The sequence below is a fragment of the Triturus cristatus genome, chromosome 4_1, assembly GCF_964204655.1.
Source record: "Triturus cristatus chromosome 4_1, aTriCri1.1, whole genome shotgun sequence".
Classification (NCBI taxonomy): Eukaryota; Metazoa; Chordata; class Amphibia; order Caudata; family Salamandridae; genus Triturus; species Triturus cristatus.
In genome coordinates this window covers 1,207,831,155-1,207,853,566 of record NC_140585.1, presented here as the reverse complement: position 1 = coordinate 1,207,853,566, position 22,412 = coordinate 1,207,831,155, and the positions used below count along the sequence as shown (strand labels likewise).

Genomic DNA, 22,412 nt, shown 5'->3' with positions numbered 1-22,412 from the left:
GAACGGCAGGAATGCGGGGTCTCAACTATGAGTACCGGGAGGGACCCATACACATCACGTCAGGTGATGAAGCCATAGCATATGTGGTCCCACCGACCCCCCCAAGGAGTCACCCGCATATCCCACCATCCTACTGTTCCAATCTGGGTCTCTTAGGGTGGCACAATGCATGCTGCAGCCCTTATGGACCCTCTTTAGTACACATGCCCTAGGTACCAGGGGTACCATTTATTTGGGACTTAGAGGTGCTTAAGGTCTGGCCAATTGAGGAACAACTGCACAGTTACCTTGTCTTAGGGAAATAGCACTGGTGATCTGGTTAGCAGGAACCCACTGCACTTCACTCAAAATTGCATCAAATACCAGGCAAAAAGTGGGGGTGACCACGTCAAAAAGTGGCACTTTCCTACAGCTGCCTTGTCAAAGAAATCCTGAACATTCCTCTGTAGGAGAGACACGTTACCCTTTGGAAGTAGCTGTGATGTAGGTGGCGTGAGTAGGAGAAAAAGGGTGAAGCGTAGCCATCCTAAACAGTTTATCACCCATCTGTCTGAAAATCCACACCAATTAAGGCACCATACCTCCACTTCTCTTAAAGCTGTAGGGCTCGGTGCAGTGGTGTCTTTAGGCATCGAGTTTGTGCTGCAGGCCTGTTGCCAATTGTGGGGATAATTGTACAGTTTAGGAAAAAAGACCCTGCACTGGGGACCTGAATAGTAGGAACCAAGGGCACTTTTATCAAAATTGCATAAGGTACCAGGCAAAAAGTGGGGGTGACTATGTCAAAAAGCAACACTTTCCTACAGTATTGAGCTTCATTATCTCCATCATTCCCTTCTTCATGGTGCTCTGAATCTGAATGCAAAGGCATTCACCTAAGCAAAGTGTGGCATCTGAATGGGACTGAATAGGATGTGCCTGAAGTTGAGTCAGGCATTACTTTGATCGTCGTTTGTGGCGGATTGGCTTCTGAGTCCAAAAAGACAATCAGTTCCTCCTCAGGTGTCAGTGGCGTCAGTGAGGGTTTTAACACGCAAAGAAAAAATGGGGTTGGCCCCGGAGTGGGTGAAGACTGCATAGCAGGATCAAGAGGCACAGGCCAACTGAAACAGATCGACTGATATTAATCTGACCGGATGCCTCCTTTGATCCTTTAGGTCCATAGGCGCACATGAGGAAGCAGGAAGGGTGCCAAGTATAAGTAACAAGGCTTCTCCAAGTCTCATTTAGAATTCCTTCTTGGAATTCCACTAACCTGAAGAATGAGAATGGGAAGAAAGCCTTGCACACCTTCCAATGGTCTTTGGTGACTTACAACCAGGCTGTGCAGTCCATTATAGCCTTTGGATTCATCCTTGTGCAGCCACACACCTCTTGGAGTTGTGCGATAAACCCAGGCACCAGAGACAAACTTTGAGAGACTGTCACTGTCATCTATTTGTGACAGTGCTTGCAGGTTTAAATCCTGTCGTCTTGGGAGAGATATATCCCTTGCACACTCTATACATTTGTTGAGAAATATTTCAGTTAGGTGACAGTAAAATTGAGGGAGCTGCTCAAGATCCATCGACCAAAGGTGTGCAAAGAAAGGAACTGACGTCAGCATGCGGAGTTGATATCTAGATGTGACTTCAGTGTCTTTTCTGGGTCGAGAAAGAGTCAACTCGGAGTCTCAAAGAAAGTTCTATATATGTAGGCTGGTGTCTGGAGGGTATTCACAGGGTGGGTAATCAGTGAGTATAAGTATCCATCAGAAGAACTATGATTGTCCATTGCATAAAGAAGAAACATCATTTAAACATGCTGTTTTCTATGTCATTTATTCAGTCTGATCGAGTTTCATCATTCCAATCCATGAAGTATTATTTGTTTTTTAAGAAGAAAAAAACTACCACTGAAACCAGATTTTAAAATATTTGTGTATAATTTATACTTTCACCTGGAGACAGATGTCTTACCTGTAAACTGATAGCAATATTGACTCTTGAGCCAAAGGTAGTGCTGACAGCTCGAGGTGACAGGCCAAGGTCTTTAAAAAGCTTAGAGAAAGTACACGTTAGTGAAATTCTGGGGCGCTCTTCAGCTACCACCACGCATGTTCGCACATAGGCAAGATTAATTCCCCTTGCCTGTAGACAAAAGGAACAAAAAGTAGCATTATTTAAACAGGGTAGTAAAGCAATATTTTTATCTTCACCAAGAAAACTTTTACATTAATTTCTGGAATAGAATCAACATTCCAGGTGGAATAGCATAACGCAAAATTAAGATGTAGCAGAGAAATACAAACCAAATTGGAGCTGAATTATATAGAAATGCTCCAAATAGCATCTTATTTTAAGTAACATGAGTAGATAAGGCAATTGATTAGATTTTTTAACTCAAAGTTCAAATATCTGATCTAAATTCATTGTGTAAACTCTTTCACAGAGCACGCTTTTCTACTTTCCTGAAGTTGTTCATATAACAATATTTAGCAAACTATTCTGTATAAAAAGTGATCCCCCTTACAAGCTTATTCTCATGCAATTACTCTCAAAATTACCCTGAACAATAACACAAAAATGTATGTAAAAGTAAGTTACTTGCCAAGATTTGGACTACTGATCCTAGACTTTGCATATTTTCTGATAGTTTAAACGTAGTATTTAGTGTACAACTGTTTTAAAAAAATGTAAGGAATATCTTACCTTTAATATCTCAATCTGATTACCAAGTCCCTTTGAGCACATTTCCATTACTGAATATGAACAGAACGTGTCCCTTATTTTGTACTGGCTTACAGTAGAGAGCCACAAGAAGAGATTTGTTTCCAACTCCATAGGAGGAATAAGGACAGACTGGTGCCCAGAGTACACACTAACAAAAAGAAAATACATTGGACCCTTAAAACATACTTGGACACATTTAACAAGCATTTTAAAAACATAAATAGCTTGCAGTACTGTTAACAGCTAGGACATGTTGTAAGCATCCTTACAAATTTCAAAAACACACGCCTTCCAATAATTAACATTAGGAACTCAAGAGCTTCTTATGGCTGAAAACCCACTCTAAGGTGCATGTTAAGTGCCAATAACAAGCTTGATAAATGGGAGACAAACTAAAGAGTTACTTTCCTGTAATGACATACTAGATTTCCAGGTTTGGTATTGTTCATATGCCTGATTCATCCCCTGTAAGTCCCACAATAACATTACAATAGCAGCATAATGGTAAAAGGTTTTAAAGATGCAGTAAACACTATTACCACATTCAACTAAACTTCAGCCAATGAGGTGGTAGTCACCATCCTTCAGATTATGTTGCACAGGTGGGAAGGGTTGTCAATGGTGAGAACGTCTTGTGGGAAGGAAGGTGTGTCACATGTGAATCAATGTAAGATGCTGAAGAGTTATCCTTACAGGTAAGTAACTATTTTCTTCTCCAGCATTGGATCTTTCAAAGATTAAATTGCTTGAATCTGAAGAAGAAGCAGTACATTAAAGTACAGTGGATGGTGGGTAAAGAAAGTGGGTTCACCTTACTGAAATACTTTCTGAAGAATCACTTGTCCAACTGCTACCTCCTTTTAAGGGCTCGCCCCTCGTGTTGCACTGCGCAGCAGTGCTCGCGCAGGCGAGCAGTTTTGTAGGAGGTCTAGAAACGGACCCTGGAATCGCACACGCTCGTGCGTGTGCTTTACCTTTTGGGTCCGCTATTGGGCTTTGCGCGCGTGTTTTTGTTTAACAGACAATGCAATAGGCCAAAGGCGGGCGCATTGCTCCGCCCATGGCCTATTTGTGTCTGTTACGCGCACCAAAGCCCATATGTCTTCAATTATTGTGCCCAGACATGGGCGCGATAATTGAAGACATATGCCTCACAGTGGCGCGCGCACCACTCGCGGGCGTTTAAAAAAACCCAAAAAAATTCCTATGGCGCCGCTTCAGTTGTACGGACATACGTTATTTATTCCTATGCCGCCTATGTTTTCATTGGCACCAACTACTTATTTATTCACATGACGCCGGCTTCTGTTTCGGGGGGGGGGGGGGGGGGGAGGGAGGCGGGGCTACTTATTTATTTTGTTCCTATGGCACCCACTTCAGTTGCACACACATACGTTTTCACGGGCGCCAACTTCTTATTTATTACTAAGGCGCCCGCTTCAGTCGCAAGCAAAAACATGTTGTTGATAAATATTGTACATGTATCCACCATATGCGAAAGTCAAGCCCTCCCTCCTGTGTAGGTGCTGTGTGTGCTTTGAACAGTTGTCATCAGTCCCTGGGTTGGACTTCTTTTCGGTGTGTGCTTAGGTATGGTTGGGCTCGTTTTACGATCAGGCTCTTGCAGGCAGTAGGTGCTGTGTGTGCTTTAACCAGTGGTCATCATTCCCTGGGTTGGGCTTCTTTTCAGTGGGTGTTTAGGGGAAGTTGGGCTAGTTTTACGATCAGGCTCTTGCAGGCAGTCGATGCTGTGTGTGCTTTGACCAGTCGTCATCAGACCCTGTGTTGGGCTTCTTTTCGGTGTGTTTAGGGGAGGTTGGGCTTGTTTTACTATCAGGCTCTTGCCTCTACTCTTTCTCTCACATCCCCATCACCATCAGCGTGGACCTACAGATGATCCTGCCTGCTTTTCTGTAACCAGACTGCATGAGTACCTGGGATGAGTGGAGGGCAGGAGAACCTGAAGAGACACAGTTAAACCACACTGTTGCCACAATGCTTTCTTACCTAGACCATTCAAACACACACAGAGCATATTAGAGAATTTCACCTCCTGCGCTCACACCCCAACCCCCAGAGATACTACTCTCTTACACACATCAGGGCTGCCCACCCGTGCTTACACACACACACAGGTAGTGCAGAACTGCTGCTTTCTTACACTCAGCAGGCTGCCCACACGTGCACAAGTAGAGCAGCAATGCTCCTGTAACACATACATACACTGCAGGGCTACAAGCACACACCACAGAGACACTCGCAGGCTGGCAGTGCAGACTTCTGCTCACTTACGCACCTCAGACTGTCCACCCATGCTTACATAGAGAGAACATACAGCAGTAGTGTATCTGCAGAGAATGACTGTATCTGCGGAGAGTGACCATGCAGGGCTACAAGCATGCATAGGCACACCTCAGAGACACACACAGACTGGCATTGCGGTAACTGCTGCTCTGTACACAGAGCCGGGCTGACATGCCGTGCCACACAGACCAGAGCTCAGGCTGCACGTCCCTGTATAGCTCCTGTCCTACAGACAGGGCATGACTGGCAACATCTGAACACACAGACAAGCCAGTTCTACTCCAGCTCTCAGATACAATCCGCTTCTTACAAAACTGACAATAGGTTACCTACAGACAGAGAAGCCCACCCCTCCACAGACACAGCAGGAGCTGCTTAGACCCCAAACACAGTCTGGCTAGTACTGGTGTCCATGCTTTTTCCCCAAAGAGCAGTACTCAATGCAGCACCAAATACAAACTGGCAGAACAAGAGGCTACTTGTGAGAGTTTGAACTATTGGCATTATAAATGACAATGCCTTTTAATTATGTGTTTCCAAAACCTGCAAGTGGTGCGTAAACACACACTTTGTACTTCTAGTCCTTGCTTACGAGAAGCAGGGCTGGAGATAAAAGCACCTTTTTTAATGGCAGTCTTGCTTCTCGTAAGCAAGGACTATAAGTACAAAGTGGTTGTTTACGCACCACTTGCACATTTCCAAAACACAAATAAAAAGCATTGTCATTACAATGCCAATAGCTCAAACTCTTGCAAATGCGAGACCTATTGCATTGTAAGTGCTTGTTCCAGTTGCTTCTAGATAGTAGTAGTATGTAAAGGTGTGTTAATGATTCCAAGTTGCTGCCCTGCATATAGCTACCGATGGTGCTCCGGTAGACAGCTGTCAAAGAATTGACACTTCTACTGGAGTGTGCCTGATGCAATCTGCCTTATTTTTTATGATAAAATGTTACTGCAGTAAATAAGCAGCCTATTCCTTATTCTAGACGAGGAGTCCTTTTTTAAGGATTTCCAAGTGCCACTAAAAACCAGTTGGATATATGAAAGTCCTTGTTTCTACTGATGTGAATGGTAGGCCGCCCCCGGGAGCCCCTCCCCGATCCATAATAGCGAGGTTCTTCACTTTCTTGGATTGGAACATGATCTTCCGATAAGTACGCCGCAAAGGGGAGGTTCGATATGTCAACTCAAGAATCATGGTATTCTCTCACTAGACCCGAGAGGTACAACTTCAACTCCGCACGTTTGACTCGGTAAAGACAAAGCTGAGAGCCCTCCAATTGCAATACATGCTGTTATTTCCAGCTAAATTGAAGGTCCTATATCAAGGAGAGTTCATCTTTTTCCAAACACCAGAGGAGGCATGTGCCTGGCTAGAGGAACACCCAGACTCCCAACACGAATGACAGAAGAGACTAGGCCGCAAACATCCCAGGACATGAGTGCAAGGCCCAAAGACAAACAGCTGAAGCGGTGGAGAAGGGGCTGTACATATGCGCGAGTGGCAGAAGGACTCTGTACCCAACCGAGATGCCAGGGCAAGGACTGGGAATGTCATTGGACACTGAGGGAGACCGTAGGAAGACCCCCAAGAGAACCAGGGAATTCAAACTATTAAGGAACTCCCCATTGGGGCAGGTGGAACTATCCTCAGACTCTGATAAATGGCACACACTCGCAGAAGCTTCAGCAGCCCTGGATCAAGGCACCGGAACTCAGCGTTCCTAGAAGCAGGACAATGCCCTTCATTCAGGATGACAAGGCCCCTAAGAAGGCAACTACAGACCGGAGTGATGGACAAACACACTTAACACCCACGGTACCCACAGAAGTTACTGTTTGAAGTCAGAGTACTCTCCTTTTGTTTTTCACTCTTTTTCTTTTGTTGCTTTATTCCTCCTTTTATCTGATGTTCTTCTCCGTGTTTGGGTTGTGAAGTACAGTGGGAGGTGGGTGACATTCCTCTTCTTGCACACAGTTGTTCTACTGTAATGTGGTTAAGTGTTGCAGGGAGACAATGGAGGGTGGGGGGATGGTTGGTGGGTGGGTAGGGTGTTCAGTTATTCCTTTCGTTACATTGGTTGTGATTGTTTTGGGAGGACACACAGGCACATCGGTACACAGGTTCCGTGAGCCACTACTATATTAGTAGACTATTCCACCGGGGTCCCCTATGGCATAAACTAAACCTGCTGAGTGCAAGGACCTGGAAAATAAGATTAAGCGTGGGCGGGTGGCACAAAACATTAAACATATGCAACGGAATGAAGATATATTAGAGGAGAGGCACCTGCAGGGAAACCATTGCAGATTCTTCTGCTGGGGGGGGCATATACAAACCTGGCACATGCTGGCTATTCCTATGGGTCAATGGGAGTGGCAATTCTAATAAAGAAGAATCCCCCTTTTACGGTGGTCAAGAGTTGGGACGACACCCAGAGCAGGTATGTAGGAATGCGAGGTACTATGGGACGGCAGGAGGTGACACTGGTGAATGTACATGCCCCTCCTCGACTACAGGCCCCCTACACTGAGCAAGGTTGTGGATATCCTCTTGTAGGTGGGAACTTAAAAGATGAAATGCAAGTCACAAGTCAGAAGCACCTGCTGCGGCCCCATGAACCACCCCGCTGGCCCTGTTGGTGACCACATTGGGGTTGGCTGACCTATGGCGACGCAAGCCACCACAGGCAGCGTTAGCTCCTCCACAATGGCAGAGGAGCGTCACCCCACTGCCTGGCTCAGAGCCAGCAAATGAAAAATAAAACTATGTTCTAGCATCGTTTTATTTTTCATTTGCCAGCTCGGAGCCCGCTTGTGCAGGGAGGGGCTCAGCAGGACATGGGAGGAGGAGTGCTGTATTCAATCCCTAAGTGCACATATGTGTTTGGCCAGCTGACTCTGGCTGCCCAAACACACATGCGCACTAAGGTTCCTCCAGCCCGGCTGCATTGAACAGCCGGGCTGGAGAAACCCCACAGACTTTTTTTTAACCAGCATGAGCAGTACGAGGATTGGATGGGAGTCTGTCTCAGGGTCTACTGGGCCCAGGAAGAGGACAGGAGGCATGAAACGGGAGGCAGCCGGGGGCTTCAGGTACGTTTTTTAAAAATATATTATTATTAACACCTCCCCACCCACGCTCCCTCTCCCGTGTTCCCTCCACCCGCCCCACCACCCTTCCTTGGCTCAGTAAAAACAAATGGGGGTCGTGGCCAAGATGGCGGCTCGGTAGAACGTGTAACTCCATCCCTCCGGCCTCGCCGACTTAAAGCATTGTATTTGCACCATCTCCCGGCCTTCAGAACGCTGAACGCGGAGCGGTACCAGCCTGTGCATCCTCTGGTGATCGCAGGGAAAGGCTTACGGCTCCCGGACGGTGCGTGCCGAGATCACGTTGGGGCTGGAATGGCCGGGGATGGAATGGAAGCAGCGGTGGCCCTAGCACAACCCAGCTGAGCGCTGTGCCGGGTGGCTAAGCAACTGACACTACGACGGATGTTGTCCCGTCTGGCGACTTAACCACAGACTGCAGCGGGGGGGGGGGGCAGATCTGCTGCACCACGGCACCGGATCGCGGAGAAGACAGCTCGACACCCGCCATTTTGTGCCCCCTTCAAGCGGCCCGGCAAACTGGCGGCTGCCGCGCTTGGGGCCCTGTGACTCCTCCTGTGGGGTCTGCGCGGTTAAACGACCTGGTACCCCGACCGCCCTGGCCTGCGGCCTGCTGTGACCTGGGGCAGTAGCGCTTCTTCTAGTTGTGGCCATTTTGTCTTCTTCTCCACTCCAGCCCTGCCGGGCTGCAGCATCACCGGTGGCGCCACAGCAGCCGGGGGTCTTCCGTCTGCAGTGGCTGGACACATAGCAGACTCTTCAGCCTCCTCGCCCCAAGACTGGACTTGGTACCGGACGGAGGCGAGGTCTTTCGAGGAGTACTACTCTGGCCCCCGGATTCCCCGGTGAGTGCGGCCTATACTTTCCCTGCGCTCCAGCCTGGCATGGCCTAACATCCACGCACCACTGCAGCAGCTGCCATAGAGGCCTACTGTGGCCGAGAGACGATTACTGCCACATCTTGCTCCCTCACCTATTACTGGGTCCCATTGCAGATCAGGGAAAGAAGCTATACGGCTGCACCTGCCCTTTCCGCGGAACTGCTCTTGGCGCGCCACGGCCGAGAACAGCCCAGCCCAGCCCATTCCATCCGGCCACAGTTCCATCCCGCTTGACCTGGTGCCGCTGCTTCCTGACAGGAGCTGGCTTGGGCTCCTGTATTTGGCGACCATCACGCAGGCGCTGGGTCCTGGGGTTAAAGAGACTCGCCCGAAACACAGAGACTGACTGGCCTCGACCGGTGAGTCTTGGGGCATACCCATTTTACACCCCTGATCTTCGGCATTGTTCCATCGGCCTGGTGGCCCCCTGGCTCGGACCCAGACTAGCGCCAAGTTACCACCATCCTCTGGATATCAAAGAGGGCGGCCGGGCACCTCCCAAGCGGTTCCCATGTCGCCCCCTCTCGCGTGCCTCACATTGCACCATGGCGTCAGCCAGGGGCAAAGAGGGAGAAGACCCTCAAGGAAATGCTACTAAAGCAGACATTTGGCCCGGACCTAGCGACCGCAACACCCTGGGACTTGGGGCACCCGGAGCAATTAGAAGGAGTGGATGGGCCTGCCACGAAGGCTTTCATGATGGAACTCTTTTCCGCGATTAAAGAGGGCATAATGGACCTGAAGGGGCAACTCTTGGCCGATCTCAAAGAAGTCCGGCGAGACGTGGATGAAGTAGGCTGTCCTGGAGGAGCATGAACTAAGTCATGAAGAAGATCTGCACCAGCTCCAACAAGAGATGCTACGATTGCAGGACCAAAACTTAGATCTCCAAGCTCATGCAGTGGATCTGGAGAATAGCTCACGAAGGAACAATATACACATCCGAGAGATTCCATGGCGAGCGGAGGGAGACAACCTACTAGCCTACGTCCTGGCACTCATCCGGCAGATCCTGGGTGACGATAGCCAGCAAGAAATCCAGATGGACAAGGTGCACCGTGTGGGCCTCCCCAGGTGAGAAAAGGCCCCCAATCCGGATGTGCTCGTCTGTGTGCACGATTTTCAGCTCAAAGAGCAGATCATCCGCAGGGCTCGTGCGGCCCAGCCGCTCCAGTTCCAGGGGCACTCCGAGGCCCTTTTTCAAGATCTCGCTGCGTCCACGATTGCTAAACGGAGAGACTTCCGGATAGCTACCCTTTACCTCCAGGACACGAGCATCCCCTATTCGTGGGGCCATCCATTCCGCCTCATATTCAAGCATCAGGGGAAGCTGCACCAGATTCGCTCCCTTGCTGATGCTCACGAATTGCTGGGGCTGGACAATCCGGCAGACGCTGAACAGAGGGAGAGCCCCAAGAGCCCGTCTGCACGAAGACTCTCACATTGGCACACTGTTGGGAAACCGAAGCCTCTGCGAAACCTGATCCAGGGGAGATGGCGAAGGAACGGGAAGCGGTGATCTCCTCTCTCTCGCTACCCCTTGACTGTCCGTGTTCCCCCTGAGCATTCTGAACATGCACTGGGAAATGGCCACTGTGGAGTGAGGTTGGAGGGGCAACTGGGACGATCATTGTTTTTCGCTCAGTGAAATGTCCTTATACAGCTCTTGGTTCTCCAGGTACTCTGTTTGACGCCCTGCCACCAAGGGCCCGGTCACCTCTGATGTTGCCTGGCAGACAGACTTATGTCTAATACCCCCTTGCGGGATTGTGTTACTTTGGTTTATTTTTCAATGCTTATTTGTTAGGACTCTCCACGTTCCTTTTTCCTGTGCTGACTCCATTTTGGCGGGTACTCTAAAACCTGAGATGATTCATTTTTGGTTGTTGTGGGGGATTGTTTCTTTTCTTCTGGGTTAGGGAAGGTTCTCTCCCCAGTGAGCTCCTTTTGCCCTGCATCTACTTTTGTCCAGTGATGCCTGTCTTTTCCCTCCATGGGGCTTCTCCTATAGCTCGGCCCTCCAGCATACCACCCGGGGCCTCAATGTTTGCACTAGTGGGTCTCTCCCTTTTCCATGGAACTTAAGATTGTCAGCTTCAATGCCCAGGGACTTAATAAACCCGTCAAATGGAAGGCGGTCCGCTCCCTGCTTGAACACTCTGGTGGAGATGTCTATCTCCTTAAAGAAACCCACCTGCTTCATAGTGACACACCGCATGCGCCATAGCCACTTCTCACAATTCTGGTCCTCCGGGAATATTAAACGGGGTGGGGTAGCTATCCTGATCACCTAATGCTTTAGGGGCTCAGTAGGGGTCTCATCGCTGAGATCAAAGGACGCCTCCTTGCGCTGCGCCTTTGTGTAGGGCATTCTCACTTCACCGTAGCTTCTATTTACTCCCCAAACGAGCAACCAGAAAGTTCCTAATGAACAAGTTACTTACCTTCGGTAACAATGTATCTGTAAGAAACATTAGTTAGTTAGATTCCTCACCTTAGAATATCCCCAGGCGTCAGGCTGGATCCGGAAAGATTTTTCGTCAGCAATACCCCTTACGCGTCGCTAGGCGTCGTCTGCGGCTCCGCGTCCGTCGTCAGCGTTGTGTGCCGGAATGGAGTTCGGAGTACTTAGACGCCGCCCTCGTGCGCTGACGTTAGTTCTTGTACATAGCTTTCCGCGCCAGGAACGCAGAGCCATGCAAGAGACCGACACTGGTGCCCAAAAATTCTAGGGCACTGAAAGGGATAACCTCAACCCTAGATATCGGTTCGCGGGGAGGATGGGTGGGTCGGTGAGGAATCTAACTAATGTTTCTTACAGATAAAACGTTACCGAAGGTAAGTAACTTGTTCATCTGAAAGAAACACGTTAGTTAGATTCCTCACCTTAGAATAGATACCCCAGTAATACGAACCCCGGTGGTGGGTCTGCGAACCAAGATCACACCATAAAGTCCTGGAGAACAGAACGGCCAAAGAAGCCGCCTCTACGGACTTGGCTGTCCAGGCAATAATGCTTGGCAAACGTGTGCAGCGAGCCCCACGTTGCTGCCTGACAGATGTCCTGCAAGGGGACTCCCCGACCCAGGGCAGTCGTCGCCGCCATGGCCCGAGTGGAATGGGCCCTCAGCCCAACAGGAGGTTCCTTTTTAGCTAAGGAGTAACAAACTTTGATGCACAAAACGACCCACCGAGAGATGGTCCTTCTTAGCGCCCACGTAGCCAACGAAGAGTTGGTCGTCCACCCGGAACTGATTTGTGCGGTCCAGATAGAAGGAGAGCGCACGTTTTGGGTCCAGACGGTGGAGCCTCTCTTCCTCTTTCGAGGGATGCGGAAATAAGGTGGGCAGCGTAACAGACTGCCCGATGTGAAAGGCAGTCACAACCTTAGGAAGGAAGAAAGGGCGAGTGCGGAGCACAACCTTGTCTGGATGGACAGAAAGGAAAGGAGGCTTAGAAGAGAGAGCCTGGAGCTCACTCACCCTTCTAGCAGAGGTGATGGCTACCAGGAAAGCAGTCTTAAGTGTCAACAGACGAAGAGGACAATTATGAAGTGGCTCAAAGGGAGCGCACATCAGATAGGTCAAAACAAGATTCAAATCCCACTGAGGCATTACGAAAGGGACAGGAGGAAACATGTGAGTAATGCCCTTAAGGAATCGAGAAGACTGATCAGGAAGCTGGAGGAAGGCAGAGATAGCAGAAAGATAACCTTTAAGAGTGCCCAGAGCAGAGCCCTGCTGGGCCAAAGAAAGAAGGAAGAGAAGAACCTCAGAAAGAGGGGCGGGAAGGGGATCCACAGCCTTTGCTGTGCACCATGCCACAAATTTGTTCCACCTACAGGCGTATATCGTTTTAGTGGAGGGATGCCTGGCTGCCAGAATCACATCGCAGACTTCAGGAGGCAAGTCAAATGGCATCAACTGTCCCGCTCAATATCCACGCATGGAGGTGGAGACTGGACAGGTTCGGGTGGAGGACCGTCCCCTGCTGCTGCGACAGAAGGTCCTCCTGAAGAGGCAGTTGTATCGGGGGATCGATTGACAGACTGAGTAGCTCGGGATACCAGTACCTTTGTGCCCAATCCGGAGCCACCAAGAGGACTTGGGCCCGGTCGCGCCTGATCTTCTTCAGCACTCTGGGCAGAAGTGGTATAGGCGGAAAGGCGTACAACAGACCGCAACTCCACTCGCGACAAAAGGCATCCCCGAGTGAGTGCCGCCTTGGAAACTCCAACGCGCAGAACTGCTGACATTGCGCGTTCTCTTCGGTGGCGAATAGATCTAACCAAGGCTCTCCCCACTGCCGAAAGTGGCCTTGCGCCACGTCCGAGTTGAGACGCCATTCGTGATCCATCATGCACCAGCGGCTGAGTTCATCTGCTCTGGCGTTCAGAGAGCCTGCCAGATGTTGAACCACCAGTGTGATGCTCTGATGTTCCAGCCATGTCCAGAGGCGCAGAGCCTCCTGACAAAGGGTCCACGACCCCACCCCGCCCTGTTTGTTGCAATACCACATGGTGGTGGTGTTGTCCGTGAACCCCTGCACCACACTTCCCCGAACAATGGGAAGGAATGCCTTCAGTGCAAGTCGGATTGCTCTCAGCTCCAAAAGGTTGATATGGAGCTGAGACTCCGCCGGAGACCAGAGTCCTCTGATCTCCGCCTCTCCCATGTGGCCCCCCCATCCCAGGAGGGATGCATCCGTCACCACTACGTGCTCCGGGTGGGGTAGGGAGAGGCATCTGCCGCTGACCCAATCGCGGTTCGTGAGCCACCACTGCAACTGCTGTGCGGTGCCCTCCGAGATCAAGACACGGTCGGACAGGTTGCCCTGATGCTGGGCCCACTGAAACTTCAGGTCCCACTGCAGAGCCCGCATTCGCCACCTGGCGTGCTGCACTAACAGGATGCAGGAGGCCATCAGACCCAGAAGCCGCAACACCAACCTGACCGAAACCCGGGATAGAGGCTGAAAGATGGGAATCAGAGCCTGAATATCCTGGACCCGCTGCTCCGGAGGATAAGCCCGGAACTGCGCAGAGTCCAGAACCACCCCGATGAAAAAGAGATTCTGGGAGGGACTCAGATGCGACTTCGGCACGTTGATGGAGAACCCCAGCAAATGCAGGAGGTCAGCCGTAGTCTGGCGGTGAGAGACGGCTTGCTGGGGCGAGCCCGCCTTCAACAGCCAGTCGTCGAGATACGGAAAGACTGGAACCCCTGATCTGCGCAGATGAGCTGCGACCACCGCCATCACTTTCGTGAACACCCGAGGGGCACTGGTGAGGCCGAAGGGGAGCACAGTAAACTGAAAATGCTCCTGACCCACCGTGAACCGCAGGTAACGCCGGTGGGCCAGCAGGACGGGAATGTGAAAATAAGCGTCCTGCAAGTCCAACGCTACCATCCAGTCTCCAGGGTCTAGGGCAGCCAGAACCTGAGCTAAGGTGAGCATCTTGAACCTCTCCTTCCAGAGGAAGGCGTTGACGCTCCTGAGGTCCAAGATAGGGCGTAGGCCCCCTTTTCCCTTCTTGGGAACCAGAAAGTAGTCGGCCTACTTCTGGACCAGGAACGCGCTTGACGGCCAAGAGGGCGCAACTTCCTCCTGTAGAAGATTCAAGTGATCCCCCGACATGCGGTGGCATGGCTGGAGGAGTCGTCTCCAAGGGGAGGGAGTAGCCCCTTCGGACGATTTGCAGCACCCACCTGTCCGAAGTGATGGAACGCCAGTGGAGCAGGTGATGACGAACTCTGCCGCCCACTGGCGTGGAATGGGCCTGAAAGCATGGACTAGGAAGGCTTTGAGGCGGATGCTGCTGGGGTGAATGTGGATGGACCGGCACGTTGATCCCCTGTACCGCCTCGGCGGAATCCGCGTCCGCGTGGAGGATGGTTCTGCGGCCTGTGGCTAGGCAGACGTGAGGGGGCGCCCCTTCCTTGGCCACAAAAGGGGCGAAAAGCGGAAGTTTGCGGGCGCGGGCTGAAAGACCCAAGGACTTGGCCTTAGCCCTGGAGTCCTTAAAGCGCACCAGCACACTGTCCGCTTTGTCGCCAAAGAGGCGATCGCCATCAAAGGGCATGTCCATGAGGGTGCTCTGGACATCTCCGGAAAAAGACGTGGACCGCAACCAGGCGTGACGCCGAAGCGCCACCGTGGACGACATTGCCCTGCCAAGTGAGTCCGTCGTGTCCAAACCGCATCAGATGGCATACCGCGCTGCGTCCCGCCCATCGGCAAGAGCCTGGGCGAGCCGTGTCCGGGCCTCCTTTGGGCACACGGGCAGCACGTCCTCCACCGTATCCCACAGAGAGTGGGAGTAACGGTCCAAGAGACAAGCGGTGTTAATCGACCGCAGCCCTAAACTAAGGGAGGAGAACAGCTTTTTGCCAAACTGCTCCAGTCTCTTGGATTCCCGATCCGGGGGAGCGGATGGGAAGGAGGTCTGGGAAGTAGAGGCCTGGATAACCAGACTCTCAGGGGTGGCGTGTTGGGACAGAAAACTGGGGTCGCCCGGTGCAGGGCGGTGGCGTCGGGCCACGTTCCGATCCACAGGAGGTACTGTGGAGGGCTTGGACCAGGTGCCCTTCAGAACGTCCATCAGTGCTTTGCTAAACGGCAGCAGAGGCTCCGAGGAGCTTGCTGACGGCCACAGTAGGTAGCTCCAGCCCGAGGGCTTCGGCCGCCTTACGCAGCGCCATAGAAAAGGTAGCACCTTCATCCGAAGCCACGGTCGGAGGAGAGATGAAGCCAGTGTCAGGGGAGGTGTCAAGGCCACTGGCATCCCCATGCTCATCTGCCCAGTCCTGTGATAACTGGCCCTGGCGGGCCAGAGGGTCATCAGACCCCTCCCAGTCACCACCGTCATCCGATTCCTGATAAACAGGGGGAATGATCGGAGCCGGGCGGAAGATGAAATGGTCACCCATCGGCGTCGGATGCGGCGCCGGGGCTAAACCGGGGAACGGCGTCGCCCAGAGACGGTGCCGGGGTCGGAACCGTTGTTGATGCCGGCGGAGGAGGCGTTGTGAGGTCGACCGGCATCGACTAAGATCCAGGCCTGGATCTCACGGGGACCTGCGGCATCGGGACCGAAGTCGACGACGGCGCCAGGGCTGGAGCCACCGGCTCGCTAGGCCTCCCAGTCGAGCCTGCGGGGCCCGAAGGCGCACCTGCAGGCATCGACGGCGGAGCCAGGCCCCTCATGGCCGAGAGGAAGGCACTGATCTCCGCCGGAGTCGCGTCAGTCCCAGGGACCGGCGGGTATGGGGACAGACGCAGCTCCAGTGGAGCCGCGGGGGTGGTACCACCCGGACCCTCGACTGAGTCGAATGACCGGCGAGGGGAGACCGAAGAGCGATGTCGTCTCTTGGACTTCTTAATGTGCTTCGACTTACCCGAAGACTTGGATCCCGACGATTGGTGGTGGTGGCTGCGGCTCCGCGACCGGTCCTTGGACCTCCTCCTGGACCGGGACCATGAACGGCGCGGAGCTGAGTGTCGGAGCTCGAGAAGCTTGCGGGACCGCTCCCGCCTAGCCTTCGAGGTCAAGGCCCGACAGTCGGGGCACGACTCTGCGTCAGTAAAGGCACCGGCGATGGGGGTCCGTTATCGACATCAGTCGGTGACAGGAGTCACAGGCTTTAAAACCAGGCATCCTACCAGCACCAGTTCGAGTCGACGAGTAGACAAAAGAGTATCAAAAAGTTTTAGTCAAAAAGTGACTAAAGGGGTAAGCTCTTCCTGGATCGGGGCTGTCTGGCGCGGAAAAAAGAAGAACTAACGTCAGCGCGCGAGGGCGGCGTCTAAGTATTTCGACGACGTCATTCCGGCGCACAACGCCGACGACGGACGCGGAGCCGCAGACGACGCCTAGCGACGCGCAAGGGGTATTGCTGACGAAAAATCTTTCCGGATCCAGCCTGACGCCTGGGGATATTCTAAGGTGAGGAATCTAACTAACGTGTTTCTTTCAGATTGATACATATGCTGACGTCCTGCACACATCTGACCCGATAGTGATAGTGGGGGGTGACCTCAACCTGGTGATGGATGCTGGGCTGGACCGTTCAGGCTTGCGAACCAGCGGGGTCGGGGACCTTTCGGCGGAAGGAGGTGACTAGCAGCGCGACCCAGGGATTCGAGACGTCTGGCGCTGCCTCCACCCGGACGAGCGGGACTTCTCATTCTACTCGGCGACGAACAAGACCTATGCCCACCTTGACCACTTCCTTGTTACCCCAACCGCCTGGGCCTGCGTTACAGATTCCACCATTGAAGCCCGCTCCCTGTCTGACCATGCCAACATCACATTGTCCATGCGTCTTTCTTCCGCACGATCTTCCCCCACCTCTCACTGGCGCCTGCGAGACTCGCTGCTCTGATCTCCGACAGTCCGACAGTAGCAGATTACATCAAGCGTTGCCTGACTGACTATTTAGCGCTTAACGACGTGGGACTTTTGCCACTTTCCTCAGTATGGGAGGCGCTTAAACTGGTTGCGAGGGGGGCAGCTAATCGCCAAAGCAGCTTATGAAAATAAGATCAGACAGTCCAAACCCGTAGACCTAGAGGCTAAAGTCAGGGAACTGGGAGCTATTCACAAACGCACAGGCGCTCCCAGAATCTGGAGACAGCTGGAAAAAGAACACCTCCAGCTTCGGCGGTTAGCCCTTGACCGGGCCGAGAATGCGGTCGTCAAACTCAAACACCAATATTGTGTGAGCTCCAATAGGGGGGGACGAATGCTGGCTCACTGCCTACGCAGTCAGCAAGCGGCACAATCTATTAAAGCGATACGGGGAGATGGCGGTTCGGAGTTCATAGATGACACAGGTCTTCTGTCGGCCTACCGCTCTTTTTGTAAAAATCTGTATGCTGCTGATTGGTTCCTATTGCCCGACCCCACTGAGTACCTGCAAGGCGCAGCGATCACCCATCGTCCTATGAACGAGGCGGAGGCCCTGGAGGTCCCCATTCACACATTGAGGAAGTGATCTCTGCTATCGCTCGACTGAAGACCATGAAGGCTCCAGGCCCTGATGGCTTTAGCGCTCTTTTTTATAAAACTTTCTGCGACGAACTTGCACCGCTGCTCATTCGCTTATTCAATTCTTTCGCAGATACAGGGTCTCTCACAGCCTTAATGTTACTAGCCTCTATCTCGGTCATCCCTAAACCAGGGAAAGACCCGGAGCTTTGCAGTTCCTACCGCCCCATCTCGCTGCTGAACATTGACGCAAAACTGTTTTCTAGCATTCTGGCCTCCCGGTTGAACACCCACATGCCGGGTCTGGTGGACCCGGACCAATCAGGTTTCATCCTGGGTAGGCAATGTGGAGACAACACCAAATGACTCTGCCATCTAATCGATAAGGTGCAACGGCTGGCGGTTGACGTGGAAAAGGCTTTCGACCGTGTGCATTGGCCTTACTTATTTGCTACACTTGAGCGTTTTGGACTGGGGCCCAGATTTCGACAGTGGATCGCAAGCATTTATAGTTCTCCAACAGCAGCGGTGCGGGTCAATGGCTTGCTTTCCGATAGCTTTGCAGTGGAGAGGGGGACGCGGCAAGGCTGCCCCCTCTCTCCTCTGCTCTTTGCTCTTTATATGGAGCCCTTCGCCCAACAGCTTCGGGACAACCCCATGGCGCCAGGTATCCCATCTGGCTTAGACCACCATCTTATTAGCCTCTACGCTGATGAAGTCATCTTTTCGGTGGCTCATGTCATGTCCTCGCTACCGGTGATTGTGGAGGACCTACAGACCTTCAGCCAGGTCTCTGGCTTTAAAATTAACATGCAGAAATCTCAGGTACTTAACCTCACCGCTGCCCAGTCCACAGTTGGTGGACAACGGGCCAACTTTGCCTTTGACTGGGTCTCAGACGGTATCACATATCTCGGACTGGTCCTCCACAGGAGTCTCGCAAAAACTGCGGAGGTGAACTATACAGCCCTCCTAGCCCGCATTCGAGCAGACCTGGCCCGCTGGCGGCGCCTGCCTCTGTCTTGGTTCAGTAGGCTGTCCGCTGTCAAAATGAATGTACTACCGCGGGCCCTGTATTTGTTCCAAACGCTCCCTTTGTATCCCCCACCGCAGTCACTTCGCCATATTCAGAACGCGATCGAACATTTTGTATGGGGTCCGATCTCCCCTCGCTTGCCGATGACTTTGCTACAACGTCCTAAGAAAGAGGGCGGCCTCGCCTTCCCTAATATTACCCACTACTACCAAGCTTCTCTACTACGGTACCTAGTGGAGTTGAACCGCCCTATGACTGAGAAATACTGGGTCTTCATGGATCAGACGGTGGCAGGCCACCACATCTGGCGTGAAGCCTGACTGCCGCGCACAGCTTGTGCCTGGGGGCTATATTCCTCACCAATCAGCTGCCCCACAATGCTGGTCTGGGCTAGGGTTTCTCTGCGGGCTAATCTCACTACGTTCCCCTCACCAATGACCCCGATTTCTTCCAATCCTGCCTTCCCACCTGGCATGGACAAGAAGGTAGCAACGCGCTGGGTAGAGGGAGGCTGCAAGCGCCTAGGGCACTTGTTTGACATTCAGGGCCTCATCCCCTTTAAGGATCTGTAGGAGGGTTATGGCCTACACAGCTCTGATCTCTTCCTCCATTCCCAGATGATGCACTGGATCTCGGGAGCCACGACACGCCCTTTGGCACACCGATCGATGCGACCGTTCGAGAAATGGCTCACTCGTAAAAAGGACGATCATGGGCTTATATCCGAAATATACTCCTTTCTCACGCAAGGCATCCCCAAAACTCGCTCAGCAGGACAGAGATGCTGGGAGGCGGAACTGGGGCACACATTGACTGATAAGGAATGGGAGGATATTTTCTATAGAACACACCACACTCCATGGGTCATGCGGAGACCGCTTTTAAGATTGCGTCCTATTGGTACTACACCCCAGCCCGACTCGCTAAATGGCACTCTTGCTGTGACGGCCTTTGCTGGCGAGGGTGTGGTAGCCCTGGAACCCTCCTCCACCTGTTATGGCACTGCCCCAAGCTCACGCGATACTGGGAGAGGGTACTAGATGACATTGATAAGGCCTTCTGCACTACTATTCCCAGGCTCCCGGCTTACACTCTTCTAGACCTACCCAACGCGCTGACGTTCCCCCTGCGCTTTATTAGAGGGAGACAGATGACGTTTGCGCTGAACGCCGCTCGCCGAGTGATCCTGGCTGGGTGGAAATCAGATAGAATCCTGGACCATACACAATGGTTGCATCAACTCTTATCTTTTGGGTATGGAGAAACTTTCGATAGCTACCCTTGGCAATTACGTTGACTATGCCAAGATCTGGGTCCCATTCATAACTATTCTCTCCACTGAATTTCAGGAATTGACATGTCCCAGCTGTCCCCGGCTTCTGAAACTGATCCCTGAGGACAATACCCCACCACATAAGGAGATTCCCCGTTGGGCTCACGAACCCCTCAGACTAGTGGAGGACACGCTACATACAATGCCAACAGACTGGACCCTTCCCTTTTCCTTTGTTTTCTGCTCACTGGGGGAATGGGAGGGGGTGGGATGGCAGTTGATGGGTATTTCTTCGTTTTTCATGCCTCTTGTGAAAAGTAGCACCATTATGAAGCTACGGCCTGCCACAGGCTGCCGGCTACCACTGCTTGCACGTCTGGCAGCACACTGGACCATATTGTTACCCATATGCCGGGGAAGCAGTTGTCGCCTCCCTCCTCTCCTTCCTACCACACGGTCGGCCCTCTTTGGGTTGTAGGCGACATGCTGTGTTAACTACCAGTCGGTATACTCTCATGCATTACTGTTGTATCTTCCCCTTTTACTCCCACCTTGGAATGTTGACATACCGCTTGCCAGGGAGCGGATGGCTTGGAATAAAGTGACAGTTGTACTTCTCTATCTCCGTGTCACTTTGATTATTACAATTACGTTGTTGCCATGATCTGATTAGCTTTTAGCCGGCCCGCTGGGTTGTAGGCGCCAGTGTCCTGGTTTACCTTGCCTTGTGCTCTGCTAATAAAATTGATTTAATACAAAAAAAATAAATGGAATCACGATGGATACAGTTTATTACTGACACTGAAGGTATAATCCATAATACTGATATACAGATAGTTTCAGGCATTCGCTCATTACTCGAAGCTATTCTATGAGGTCTGTCCACTTAGCAATCCCACAGATATTGCTCGGTACCTAGACGATATCCCTGCTCCAATGCTGCGAGCAGAAGCTGTGGAGACACTTGAAGGTGATCTCACACTCAGTGAAGTACAAGCAGCTATCTCTAAACTGCACGCAGGAAAACCACCTGGACCTAACGGCATACTGGCCGAATTTTATAAACATTAAGCGGATCTCCTGGAACATCAACTGTTGAACCTTTACCAAGAGGTGGGCAAAACGAGCATATGCCCCCAGAAGGCAACAATTACTGTACTATATAAGGAGGGCAAACCCAGAGAAAGGTGCAACTCATTCCACAGGATCTTCTGATTGAACACTTAAGTCAAACTTCTAGCTACAATACTGGTGACACAACTACTGCAGGTTATCACACCCCTTATTCACAATGACCACTCAGGCTTAATGCCTGGTCAGGCTACATGATTGAACCTACATTGCACTCATAACTGGCTGGCGAAAGTGAAGGACTGAACGTCCCCCCATGTTTTCCTGTCCCTTGACGTAGAAAAAGTATTTGATGATGAAGACTGCCAGCTTTTAAAGCCTCCACTGATTAAGTTTGAATTTGGGACCAAATTCCTGAAATGGGTGGCAGTCCTGTACAGGGACCTGGTGGCGCCCGTAAAGGCTAATGGGATACTGTCCTCGGACTTCCCGATTAGGCGAGAGACGTGACAGGGCTGCCCCTGTTCCCCCTCCTTTTTGCTCTCACAGTGGAATCTCTGGGATGCAAGATACGAGTCCACCCAGGAATAAAAGGATTCCAGATCACCCCCAATGATGACTTAGAGGAGATGAGATGATTTCCCTCTACATGGACAACATCCTTTTATATATTACGGAGCCCATGACATCTATACCGGAATTATTTCAAAGTTTGGGTGGTACTCAGGCTACAAGATTAACTGGGCTAAATCTATGTAATACTCCATGGGCTACTCACTGGACTAGCCATCACTACCTGGATACCTAAAAGTGATGCTTGAGCGTTTTACATACCTAGGAATTTTTGTGACGCCCCAGAAAGAAATGTGCTACAACCATAATTTGTGGAGAATAGTGTGCAACTTTCAGACAGATGCAGAATGATGCCCCACTCACTGTTAGAACTGGCAGCTCTCTTCAACACGATTACCCTACCCTAATTATTGTATTCCCTACAGAATACATATTATCCAATCCCACAGGCAACATTC

At 51.6% G+C, this 22,412-nt stretch overlaps 1 protein-coding gene across 2 annotated transcripts in view; it reads right to left on the bottom strand.

The window, feature by feature from the left end:
* Nucleotides 1-22,412, bottom strand: part of DIP2B (DIP2 acetate--CoA ligase B (putative)) — a 768,291-nt gene that overhangs the window by 104,604 nt on the left and 641,275 nt on the right. For both annotated transcript variants that reach the window (XM_085654541.1, XM_085654539.1), the window contains exons 31-32: nt 2,691-2,859; nt 1,959-2,129 (exon numbers count right to left, since the gene is read on the bottom strand). In XM_085654541.1, the coding sequence (XP_085510667.1) occupies nt 1,959-2,129; nt 2,691-2,859 (340 nt within the window). The remainder of the gene's footprint in view (nt 1-1,958; nt 2,130-2,690; nt 2,860-22,412) is intronic.